Genomic DNA, 13,388 nt, shown 5'->3' on the forward strand with positions numbered 1-13,388 from the left:
AATGAATTTTCACCATACACAACTTCATTGTTAGCACTAATCACATTTAAGAAATTATTGAGCACAACACAAATAAAACATCGTACATTGAGAATTCTATTACTTTTTAGGACGACCGGCTGCCTTTTTTCCACCCGATGATTGTTTATCTTTATTCGTTTTACTCGATACCAAGGGATGTAATTCTTTGGTGGGAGCATCTGGTAAATTTATATCGTAATTATTCATTTTTCTCTTTTTTGCCGAAACGTCACCATAATCATGCATTGCAGCCGAATCGTTATCTTTAGAAGTATTACCATCCAAACCATCTTGTACGGCCCAACCATCTTCAGGATCTTCAACCTCGGGAGCCATAGGTAAAAATTGTAAAGCATTTTCATCTTCTCCCTCCTCGTCCGAAGAACAAAATGCTGCAACTGGTTCAGCTTTTTGTACGTCAACCTCAATTTCTTCATCCTGTTTGGCATCGGCATTTAAGTCCAAAGACTTATCCTCATCTGTTATATCAAATTCGGATTCACGTTCTTCGTATTCAACATTTTCATCGAGTTCTTTGAAATCAGGAGCAAAGGCAGACCAATTTTCTACTTGATTTTGAGCCCAAATAGATACCAAACCCGAACTAATGCTAGCAATAATGGGACGTACAGGATGCCAGACCACATCCAATAATAGTTCACCCTTAGTGCCATGTAGAATTTTCACCAAATTTCCTATAGATTTCTCCCATATATATAAAGCATGTTGTCGCGCACTGCCGGCACAGATATATTCACCATCACCCGAAAAACAGCATTTTTTCCAAGTGGTTTTGTTTACTAAATCTTGTAGCTTTTGTATAGGTTCAGGTTCACCATCTTTGCCCAAAGCCAGCACTTCTTTAGAATCATAAACACGTATAACACGATCTGAGGTATTAATCAGAAAACCATCTCCTCGTCTGGCAAACTCAATGCTCTTAACGGCCGTAGCACTCGAAGTGCCCACAATAATACGAAAACTGGCCACAATTTCTAAAGTTTCAACATCCAGCACTAATATTTTACCTTTTGCATTACCAGTGTAAATATGTTTGCCCCTCCTATCAAAGGAGGCAACTATATTAAGGTCACCATCGGAATCGAGCGGCAAACATTTGTGGGCATCACCAATTTTAACCAGCACCGCAGCATAACGCATGGGGCAGACTAGAAAACGTTTTTCATTACGTGGATCAAACTGAACTTTTAAAATAGGTGAAGGAAATCTATATTTGTGTTCACATTCACCCGAGAGAACATCCCAAATGCATACGTTGTTATCGGTGGAAGCTGATAGTAATTTATGACCATTTCTTGTCCAGCTCAAACTGCATACCGGATGAACATGTGCGGATATGATTTTGGCAATGCCACGAGTTAGAAAATCCCACACAACAATGCGTCCATCATTACAGCCAACTGCCAAGAGAGTGCCGTACTTGTTGAAGGCACAGGTTACAGCCAATGAGATACAGTCCAGCGAACCATCAAATTCTTCGGGATAATTTTGACCAAATGATTCTAATAATTCTAAATTCATTACATTTAATTTAATGTTTCCACGAGAAGATATAAAGTGTAAAACTCTTGAATTTTATAAATTATAAAGATGGTCTGGAAAACGCCGTGTTTTGATCAAAAATGTAAACAAAAAAGTTTTCTTTGAATCAGTGTTGCTAACTGTATAGTCGAAACATATTGTCATTGTTTTGAATAAAATAACTAGAGATTATGACAAAAAAATAAATTTGGAGGCTTTGACACTCCACACTTATTCTAACAATGGTTATTTCTATATATATTTATATCAATTTAAGAAAACTATCATGTTATCTTTAAGAAAATTTTTCGATAAACAAAATATTCATCAAAACGGCAGCCCTTAAATATACAATTTCTAAGAACATAGTTCTCAGTGAATTCCCAAGATTATAAAGAAGCAAATGTAAACAATAATTTCCTCTAATTTCACAAAATTATGGAAGGTAAACAAATTTTTAAAATAAATTTACTTAAAACATTATTTTATTAAATTACAGACCTTCAAGATATAGTAGTAGAAGCTTTAGAAGTGTATATAAATCACATTCTTTACATTCGTGATCTGTATCCCGGTCAAATATTCAAAAAACGTAGAATATACAATACACCAGTTTATGTGTCCATATATCCACCTTTAAACACATATTTATATAAAGTGCTAAGAACGTCTAGGGAACTGTTAAAGACCCAAGAATTAGAATGTGTGGAGATACTTTTCTATAAGGATGATAACAAGGAATATGAACGTTATAAATTTAAAACAATATTGGAAAAAAATTGCCAAAATGAAGATGAATTTTTGTTGGATTTTGAAGAACAGTTAAGAAGTTCTTTAGGCACCTTGGCCGAAAGGCTTAAAGGTTTGGAAAAACTGCCCTCAGATGCTAAGTTTAGAATTTTGGTTTATACCACACAAGCTGCTTTTGTTAGATTAACACATAATGCTCACTATCAGGTATTTTAATAGTAAATAATTTTATCTATTTCTTTTTAATTTTGTAATTTTTATAGGATTTTCCCTGGTTACGTGCTGATTTGAAACCAGCTTTAACTCACCAGGAAATTTCTTTATTGCCTCTAACCAGCCTCAACTGTTTAGGGTTGAATGTAACTGCTGAAATATTTTAACACACCTTTTGGTATTTTCTTAAGTTTTTTTATTTGATTTGTTTCTCTTGTTTTTAGCATTTATAATAAACCTTGTCTCTTTAAATCCTCATACGTCTTACGATTAACCACATTACCCAGAGAATCTTCAAATTCTTCTTCCTGATCTGCTATCCACCGTTCGGATTGTTTTTGTGACTTTAGCTTTTCCCACAATGTTATAGCATCCTCAATTTGTGTGACATTGGCAAAATGAGCAGTATTGGGTATTCCCAAACAACGCATACCATGAGCATGTCGCCATTCGGCAAAATGACGCTGGAATGCTTTGGGTCCTTTATAGGTGTAATTACCACAAATTTCACAATTGTAACTTATATTCAAGCCATGTAGTTTGTACAACCAATAAGGTATGGGTTTGCCATCCCAACCTAAGGGTAAATTTTTAGGATTATACGGCACCTCATCAGCATCAGGATCATCATCATTATCAGAATCACTAGCTTCCACATCGCTGTCATCTCTTTCACCGCCCGTACGTGCCTGTTTACGTTGAACATTTTCTTTTGATGCACTACGCTGTTCAGATATCAATTCAGCATATTTGTATAGGTATGCTTCCAATTGTGCAATTTCCTTGTGGCGCTCGTTTTCACGAGATTGTGTGGAAGAACTTTTAGCTGGTTTTTTAGCCATTAATGATGGATCCAAAGTTTTTTTGCCTTTTGTGGAAAATAAACGTTGAGCTCTTTCTTCTAGAGTACCACCACATTTTAGTCCCAAAGCCATTAGGGCAGATTTTAAACGATCCAATCCCAGGGAAGCCAATTCTTCCCAGCTAGAGAAAGCTGATAGATCTAAATGGGCACCAGTATTTGCCAAAGCTGATTCGGTTTCTTTGGAAGCCCAACCTGGAAAAGTACCCTGCAGCCACTGCTTTTGAAATTCCAAATCCACTTTAAGCATCTCCTCTTCCAGATCATATAAAGGTTGCACTCTTAATATGAAGTTGTGTAAATAATCATTTAAGGATTCTATATATTTCTTATATTCCTTATTCTTTCTTTCCTTAGGAATATCAAAAACATGGTCAAATGTCATTAAGTAGGTAATATAGTCGACCTTTTCCACTCCCCTCAAATTAATATACATTTCATAGCACTCATTCAAGTCTAAATAGCGTCCACCGCCTTCCTCGTCCGTAAATTCCACCAACGCTGACATTTCCTCAGGATTACTGTAGGCCTTAACTAAATCTTCGAATTCCACAGACAATGGTATGCTAACTTCGCTGGGATGTTTCTTATAGAACTCTTTGATTTGCTTCAGTCTGTTGTAGAATTCATTAAATTCATTTGGCCCTGAAAGGGCTTGTATTTCAGTTTTACGTTCATTATCCTTGTCTTCATATAGTTCCTTTAGTTTTTCCGTGGAATTATGATGTAAATCCAATAGATACTTAAGCCGGTGTTCCGAATAAATTCTTTCCTTCTCACTTGCTTTTTTATTGGCATACTCATCCACCATGAGTTTGAGCAGACGTTCACGTTCCTCGTGAAAACGCCTTTGCTGTTCTAGCAAAGTTTCCATTACGTTTTAAACTAACTGCTGTTTAAATAGATATACAAATTCTAGTGTTTTTTTACAATATTAAAATAATTTATTTAGTTTTTCAAAGAGAAAACAAAAATAGCAATTTCTTTAAACGTTTTCACGGCAAATGTCAAACTTTTTGTATGGGACAACAAAGCCGCAGACATTAAAGTAGACGGCGTTTGACACTAAACAGTAAGGCGTCTTAAAATCAGCCGTATGACGGCAAAATTTTCCGGTATTTTTATAGCGCCAAGGCGACATATCCACTCGGTGGTAAAAAAAGCTCGGACTGGATATATGTGTTGTGAATATTTTCTCTATATAATATATATACCGTTTGTTCTAACCAAGTTAATGTGTCGCTTAGACCTGGTCCAAACTAGGAAATATGTAGTTTATAAAACAAAATTTATACGTGTAGACATTCAGAAAACTTCAAAAGATAATTAAGAAAAAGTTTTCAACAAAAGTTTCCCAGTGTGGACCAGGTCTAATTTTACTTCGAAAAGAACGTTAGGAATCTCGAAAATAGCTGGATGAAAGTCATCTTATTTCCGGCTTATTTACGCATTATTGCCGTAATTGCCATTTTACGACAGATATTAAACAGTGTACCTAATCATTAATATAATTTTTTACAAAAACAAAATTCTCTACAAATTTTACAATAAAATGATGATTGTTATCAAGACAATGTTGTCTAAACAGTTTTTCTGATATTTTTGTTACAACGATGCTATGAAGTCTATACCTTATAATTTTGTTCATGATAACAGTCTGACGTTTACTTATAAGATAATTATATAATGTAGACATGGGCTAAGAGTTGCATTGAAAAAGCATTAAAGATTACAACACTGTATGTAAAAAGTTAACAACATTTTTGTGAATTTATGAAAACTTTTTGTTTAAATTTTATTAGCTAGTAATATTAATATTATTTTATATATAAAATAATTTTTTAAATAAAGTTTTATTAATAATAAAAAAAATTAGTACTTAATACTATTTTTTACAACTTTGTATTTTTGATTATTTGAATTTTCAAAATGGCTGACGGCACTCTCGTTCTCTTTCTGCTCTTTTTTTATTGACGAGTACCAAAAATTTCTGTACAGAAAAAACAGCAAACACAAGCAAAGAAGAAGCGTCCGACGAGAAAAAATTAATTTCCAATGTTTTTTTATAAATAAATTTAATTAACTAAATAATAAAAATATAAAAATTTATGAAAAACAAAGAATTTCATTGAAATGCCAAAAAATAAAATGAAAGTTTAGCCAGGAAAAATGTAAAATAAAAAATTGCAAAATTTGTGGATGAAGAAAAAAAAAAGAAACGAAAAAAATTTTCACTTTTTGTGTAATGTGAGTGAAGTAAATGGAAAAAGGTTAAGAAAACCTCTCAAAAAATTTGTGAAATTAAATCGTAAAAAGTGTAAAATAAACAAAATTAAAATTTATAACAAATAATAAATTATTTAAACTTGCAAAACCATCCATGGAATAAGTGAAAAACATCGTTTATAGAAAAGCAAACAAGAAAAGGCTTTAGACCAGAAAATCACTGAAGCATAAAAAAACGAAAATTACAAAAAAAGTTTACAAATTTATTTAAAAAATGCTTTGTTTATAAAGAAAATAAGCAAAAAATATACTTTTTTTAGCCAACCTTCGTATTCGAGGATTTTCTTATTTTTATTTTATTTTTACGCCTCTGCTTTGTTACGGTTGTTTCGTGCCAATTTGCTCTTCCCACGTTCGTACGGTTGTTTTATTGTCGTTTACCTTTTACACCGCAAATTCGCATTTCAAAACGTGTGTTTGTGTATTTTAGAAGAGTAACAGAAAGTGTGTGTGTGTTGTGCGAGCGAGTGAGTGAGTGTGTAAATGACAATTGTGTACATGAGTAGAGTGGCAACCCGCTGTTTTGTAACGTGCATGACCTGCTGGTAGATCACGGCGTGACTCTTCCATTTTTCTACTCCAAAATTGGAAAAATCCTTGGATACCTCCCAAAAAACACAAAAAAAAGAAAAAAAATAAAACATTAACAACATGTTATTGATATTAAACATTTAAAAACTAAAATTTCATTTGAAAACAACAAAACAATCCAGCTGGGTCTTTTCTAACCCAGATCATCTTGGCATTTTTTGTTTTCCATTGAACACCCATTTATCTTCATATCCAATTGATTATATTAAATAATACAAAAGAAAACACAAAACTGCAATCATGGAGCTAGAGGAATTATCAAATCTAAGCAAAAATGATTTTTTGCCTTTAATACCTTCGATTAAGCAGGAGCAATTGGATACCGCTTTATCAGATATGGATACACAAGAACATTTAACAGCCTCTACATCAGCTGCAGCAGCTTCCACATCTTCATCATCATCTTCCATAGTCAATCATCCATGTGATAGTGCGGAGAAAAGAGTAAGTTCAGTTTTGTTTTCTAAATTTGTTTTCTTTTTTTTTATTTTATTTTGCGGTAATAAATAAGAAAATGAACTCTAATAGAACAGATAAACAACAACAACAACAACAATTGTTTTTATAGTAACAACAACCTGCTTTCATTCCTCTATATATGTATGTTGTCGTTGTTTTTTTTTTTCTACTCTTTTTTTAATAATTTAATTCAGTATCAGTCATTATTTCCGTTTTTTATTATTGTTTTGATTGTTTGTTAATGTGGTTGTTGTATTGTTTATAATGTTTTTATTTTCTACTACAAAACGGAAGTTTAGTGTATTTATTTCTTATATTGTGGTTGTATTCATTGTATTTGTTTCACAATCAGAGTATTTCCCAAGTTTTTTAGTCAAAGATGCCAGATAAGACAAAATTTATCAAACATTTTAAATCGATGTGAATTTTGATTAAAATAATATGATTATATTTACATTAAACTAAACAACTTTTTGTTTTTATTAAGCTTTACTTTTACGTCAATATTTGTAAAGTTTTTAATCAAAACTCAGATTGCTATAGTGATGTTATTTTGAAGGAGTTATGGCCTCTTTTCAACATGGTCTTATCCAAGCTGTGTTGAATTAGATTAGTTTAATAAGAGTCCTTAATTAATCTCAAGACTATAAAACACACTGTGATTCCCTTTTTTTTGGAAAAAGTAGTTTTAGAAATAAGGAAACTGATCATAAGAAAAACAAGTTTAGACAGGAAGGGAAATAGATATATTTCCAAGTGGTTTCAACCTACAAATTTTATCCTGCAATTTCTCCCAGTTTCTGATGTCAACTATTTCCTAGCCATTTCAGCCTCAGATTCTATATCCTATTATAAGTTATAATGCAAGTTATATACCTAGTCTTGTTAGTTTCCTGTGTCATTTCTCAGAACCTGCTATAGTCTGGTATAACACTGATCCCTGCCAGAAACCTTTGATTGTGTTTATCTAATCTTATAAGTATCAATCTTTGTTAAGATTCGAATCTAATCTAGCTAGTTATTCCGCAAACTAATGTTGGAACTCAACACAGACTAAACGGACTAATTCAAAATCATATCAATTCAAATGAATTGCAATTTGAAAAATTCATTTGAATTGAAAATGATTGAAAATTCATTAACAAAATTATTTCAATTGGAAACGTATAACAATCCATTTGAATTGGAAATGAATTACAATTCATTTGAAAAATCCACATGAAATGACTAAAATTTTATTCAGTTCATTTTTTTTTTTGGCGTAAATATAACTAATCTTGAATTTTAATCTTTCTAGGACTGTTTAAATCCAGTTAACTAACAGATCTTTTATATTATTTAAAAAAAGCAAATATTTTTTCCATACTTTTCTCTAAAAGAAATACAAAATATTTGAGAAAACTGAACATCTACTACGTCATTATTTAAAAAGCAGTGTAGTACACTCGTAAATAAGTTTATATGTACAAATAAATAAGTTAAGCATTAATAGACTAAAACAAAATGACGTCATACACATGTTTACTGTACTCATGAAATCTTACAAAAAAGCTATTAAAAAAATACATATTAGTACACTAAGAAAAATGAATAAATTATAAAGTAAGGTCAGTATTTCTTCATAGATAGTAATATTTCTAAATTTCTAATTTCGGATTAATAGCTGTATTTAAAAGCTTTGAGCAAAATATATTCAAGTTAAACTGACAGTAGTGGAAGTGTTAAGAATACAGTCAGTCAGTACTAAGTATATTTCTAATAAGTGCTAAACTTATATATCATTTATGAAAAAAAAGGAAAATTGCATGTGGGTATTTTTGTAAAATTCCTATTACTTTTTTTTTATCAGAAAATATATAACCAAATTTTGAAAAATTTTACTGACACTTAGTAGTGTATTTTATATAGCGATAGCAACAGAACAAAGAATACGGATCATAATAGACGTGTGGGTGATTAAGAAAATCTCTAAAAGGACAACCAAAGTAACGATTCGTAAAATATGTCAAATTAATAAAACAAAGCGTAATAGCTTTAAGCCTTAAGTGTGTCGTAAGGCTCATGTGAATCAACAACATTTTAACATTATTATTTGGCATCATCTTATGGAAATCAGTAGAAAATATTTGAACAATTAGCTTTATTCCAGCAAATTCATGGGTCTTTTCTTGATTCATCAGAGCTATAAATGAATCATTCATTTTGGACTATAGACTAGACTATACACTGGACTATAAACTAGGCTACAGGCTCGACTATAGACTAGACTATAGACTAGCCTATAGACTGGACTATAGACTAGCCTATAGACTGGACTATAGACTATACTACATATTAGACTATAGGCTAGACTAGACTATAGACTAGACTTTAGACTAGACTATACTACATATTAGACTATAGACTAGACTATAGACTAGACTACACTGTAGACTAAACTAGACTAGACTATAGACTAGACTACACTTTAGACTAAACTAGACTAGACTATAGACTAGACTATAGACTAGACTATAGACTAGACTATAGACTAGACTATAGACTAGACTGTATACTAGACTATATACTAGACTGTAGACTAGACTATAGACTAGACTATAGACTAGACTATAGACTAGACTATAGACTAGACTATAGACTAGACTATAGACTAGACTATAGACTAGACTATAGACTAGACTATAGACTAGACTATAGACTAGACTATAGACTAGACTATAGACTAGACTATAGACTAGACTATAGACTAGACTATAGACTAGACTATAGACTAGACTATAGACTAGACTATACACTAAACTATAGACTAGACTACATTAGACTATAGAATGACCTATAGACAAGTCTTTACATTAGACTGTAGACAAGACTATAGACTGTAGACCAAAATTCAGACTTGACTATAGACCAGACTATAGACTGTATTATATACTAGGCTATAGACTAGGCTATAGTGTACATTATAGACTACGCTATAGACTAGACTATAAACTAGGCTAAAACCAGACTATAGACTAAGCTATAGACTAGACTAGACAAGACTATAGACTAGCTTGTAAACTGAACTAAAGACGAGACTATAGAATAGTCTTTAAAATGGGCTATAAACTAGACTACAGACTTGACTAAAGACTAGACTATAGAAAAGAGACTATAAACTGGACTATATACTACACTATAGCTTGGGCTATAGTGTATATTTTAGACTACACTATAGACTAGGATGTAAACTAGACAATGGACTGGACTATATACTACACTATAAACTAGATAGTAGAATAAACTATTTACTAAAACATTAACTATATTAATGGCTTGACTAAAAACTAGACTATATACCGGACTATGGATTAGACTACAGAATAGACTATAGACCGGACTTTAGATTAGACTACAAAATAGACTATAGACTAGACTATAGGCCGTACTATAGACTAGACTATAGAAAAGACTATAGACTAGAATATAGACTAGACTATAGACTAGACTATAGACTAGACTATAGACTAGACTATAGACTAGACTATAGACTAGACTATAGACTAGACTATAGACTAGACTATAGACTAGACTATAGACTAGACTATAGACTAGACTATAGACTAGACTATAGACTAGACTATAGACTAGACTGTAGACTAGACTATAGACTAGATTATAGACTAGACTATAGACTAGACTATAGACTAGACTATAGACTAGACTATAGAAAAGGCTGTAGACTATAGACTAGACTATAGACTAGACTAAAGACTAGACTATAGACTAGATTATAGACTAGACTATAGACTAGACTATAGACTAGACTATAGACTAGACTATAGACTAGACTATAGACTAGACTATAGACTAGACTATAGACTAGACTATAGACTAGACTATAGACTAGACTATAGACTAGACTATAGACTAGACTATAGACTAGACTATAGACACGACTATAGACTATAGACTATAGTTGACTAGACTATTGACTAGACTATAGACTATACTATAGACTAGACTTTAGACCACACTATAGTCTAGATGAAAGTGATTTGATGCGATAAAAAGGGCAATAAAGGGGTCTCGTTAACTTTGATGTTATGAGATTCACATTAAGCTCAGCTTTGATGATGTTTAGAAAGTTGCAACATGTATTTCTGAAGTTTGTTCCTTTAAGTACAAATATGGTTTCTTTGGTTTTTTGTAGGATTTCATATTTAAAAACGATCTCTTTAAAGATCACTTCTTAGGTATTGCCTTAAGCAATTAGATATTTCTTTAAGTGTAATTAAAAATATCTAAACATTTAAATAAAGATCATCATCATTATCATTACTTCACATGTGTTTCAAAACATGAGACACTTGAAATTCTCTTGAGAAAAACAATTGTGCCTGTCAAAAAACAAGAAAAAAGAAAAACTCTCAAACAAAATTAAAAACAAAATGTAAAAAACAACGAAAATGTATCTCGTGAATTTTTTTTTATCAAGTTGCACGAATTGAAAAACACGACCATCAGAATGTTGTTTAAATATTAAACAAAAACAAATAACGATATACATACATATGTAGGTATGTATGTATGTAAGCCACCTTTATAAGATGGTTTGCAATGATAAAAACTAAAATAAAAATGGCCGTAAAAAAAATTTGTAAAACGTGCCATAAAACACATGTTGGATGTTTACTCCTAAAACATATATACAATGTAAAAATAAAATAACAGCAATAACAACAAATATATATAAGTAGTAATTAAGATATTAAATTATATTAGATAAAGAAACATTATTAACCGTTACTACTAGGCGATATTTTGAAAAGTTCTCGATCTTTGGATCCTTGTGGACTTTATCATGTCTTCATCAACATGTGGATGTATATGATTAAAGCTATAAAGGACCCAGAATATGCAAAGACTTCCAAACAACATATCACCCATTTTGTTTATAGTGCAAATCAAAACAATAACAAAATATAAATGATTCTTTCGTTGTTTATAAATGTAAAAATATTTTCAATTTTATTTTTATTGTTGTTTTCTTATCATTTTATAGTTTTATCCAAAATATATACATAAATGTATATTGCATTACGAATCAATTTATTTCGATAAAATACAAATATTTTCAAAAAACATAAAACATTATATTTTATACGTTTTATCTACATATTGTGCTTGAAGTCAAAAGTATCATCCATCTTATAAATCACTTGCTTTAGATTCATTTATCATTTAGTCAAATACACATCTTTTTATGTTTGTATACTTTACGTTTTTCATACTTTATCCATTTTAAAATCTATAAGTAACAAGAAATATTAGAGACTTCATGTCTATCAATTATTTTACATTTAAGTAATTTTAATTAAAAATTTATTAAAACAATTAATTAAAATATATAATAAATCTTAATAACAAAATATTATAGACGAATCATATAGTTTATCATAATCTGACTAAACTATAGACTAGGCTATAAATTCGACTATAAGCTAGACTGTAGTCTATAGATTAGTCTATAGGGTAGTCTATAGTAAAGACTATATTCTAGTATACTCCATAGATTTGACTAAAGACTAGACTTTAGACTAGATTATATACTAAGCTATAGACTAGGCTATAGATTAGACTATAGACTAGACTATAGACTAGACTATAAACAAGACTATAGACAAGACTATAAACAAGACTATAGACAAGACTATATACTAGACTATATACTAGACTATAGACTAGACTATAGACTAGACTATAGACTAGACTATAGACTAGACTATAGACTAGACTATAGACTAGACTATAGACTAGACTATAGACTAGACTATAGACTAGACTATAGACTAGACTATAGACTAGACTATAGACTAGACTATAGACTAGACTATAGACTAGACTATAGACTAGACTATAGACTAGACTATAGACTAGACTATATACTAGACTACATACTATATAGTCTAATCTGTAGTTTAGTCCATAGTCTAGTCTGTCGTTTAGTGTATAGTCTAGTCTGTCGTTTAGTGTATAGTCTAGTCTATAGTCTAGTCTATGTACTTTGTACATAGACTAAACTAAACTGTAGACTAGAAAATAGACTATAAGTTGTAGACTATCATGTAGACTAGATTGTAGCCTGGACTAAAGACTACACTATAGACCAGATTAAACTATACACAATGTTCTCATTTTCAATTCTAATGATTTAAAAGGAAAAAAAAAACTAATTACATTGTCTGACATGAGTTCAAAGTTTAAATTTTCAATTATACTTGAAAAACTTTTTAAGCAAAACTTTTCAAAAAAAGTAAAATGAAAAAAGTTAACAGAATATTTATGGGAAAAAGTCGTTTCAAAATTTATGTTTAACAATAAAGTTTTATTTCTCAACAGTATAAAATAAAAAGGTAAAAGTTACAACAACAAAATATAGATTATTCTATATATCCATGAAGAAATAGCAATAATATCAACAGAATAATATTATATGTAACTTTTACATCCATGCCTGAATAACCAAATAGAGATGATACATTAAAGGAAGGAAAAATATGTGCATTTGTTGTGCAACAAATATATTAAATTATTTTATATGAACATGAGAACTTTACCAGCCTGCCAACTAGCTAACCAGTCAAGCAAAGCCATTCAATGATCCCCTGCCTGCTAGTAATGC

General features: G+C 30.9%; 4 protein-coding genes across 4 annotated transcripts in view; 2 read left to right on the top strand and 2 right to left on the bottom strand.

Moving 5' to 3' along the window:
* Positions 1–23: 23 nt before the first annotated feature.
* On the bottom strand, positions 24–1,679 carry LOC111679373 (retinoblastoma-binding protein 5 homolog). The gene has a single exon (XM_023440937.2). It carries the CDS (start codon positions 1,561–1,563, stop codon positions 100–102), a length of 1,464 nt encoding a protein of 487 aa, XP_023296705.1. The 5' UTR covers positions 1,564–1,679; the 3' UTR covers positions 24–99.
* Positions 1,680–1,926: 247 nt separating this feature from the next.
* On the top strand, positions 1,927–2,704 carry LOC111679368 (DNA polymerase zeta processivity subunit). The gene is made up of 3 exons (XM_023440930.2): positions 1,927–2,008; positions 2,063–2,520; positions 2,577–2,704. Exons 1-3 carry the CDS (start codon positions 2,002–2,004, stop codon positions 2,691–2,693), a joined length of 582 nt encoding a protein of 193 aa, XP_023296698.2. The 5' UTR covers positions 1,927–2,001; the 3' UTR covers positions 2,694–2,704.
* Positions 2,705–2,725: 21 nt separating this feature from the next.
* On the bottom strand, positions 2,726–4,416 carry LOC111679367 (splicing factor 3A subunit 3). Its single transcript, XM_023440929.2, has one exon. The coding sequence runs from the start codon at positions 4,260–4,262 to the stop codon at positions 2,754–2,756; it is 1,509 nt and encodes a 502-aa protein (XP_023296697.1). The 5' UTR covers positions 4,263–4,416; the 3' UTR covers positions 2,726–2,753.
* Positions 4,417–5,366: 950 nt separating this feature from the next.
* The window catches only part of LOC111679362 (E3 ubiquitin-protein ligase TRIM33), a 61,099-nt gene continuing 53,077 nt past the window's right edge, over positions 5,367–13,388 (top strand). The window contains exon 1 of the mRNA XM_046947928.1: positions 5,367–6,709. Within this exon, the coding sequence (XP_046803884.1) occupies positions 6,506–6,709 (204 nt within the window). The 5' untranslated portion in view covers positions 5,367–6,505. The remainder of the gene's footprint in view (positions 6,710–13,388) is intronic.

This window comes from Lucilia cuprina, chromosome 4, assembly GCF_022045245.1.
Source record: "Lucilia cuprina isolate Lc7/37 chromosome 4, ASM2204524v1, whole genome shotgun sequence".
NCBI classification, from domain to species: domain Eukaryota; kingdom Metazoa; phylum Arthropoda; class Insecta; order Diptera; family Calliphoridae; genus Lucilia; species Lucilia cuprina.

Excerpts from the sequence above, each read along its gene's own strand:
- LOC111679373 (XM_023440937.2), bottom strand. The coding sequence starts at position 1,563 with ATGAATTTAGAATTATTAGAATCATTTGGTCAAAATTATCCCGAAGAA.
- LOC111679368 (XM_023440930.2), top strand. Across the intron at positions 2,521-2,576 it reads CACATAATGCTCACTATCAG|GATTTTCCCTGGTTACGTGC; the intron begins GTATTTTAATAG and ends TAATTTTTATAG.
- LOC111679367 (XM_023440929.2), bottom strand. The coding sequence starts at position 4,262 with ATGGAAACTTTGCTAGAACAGCAAAGGCGTTTTCACGAGGAACGTGAA.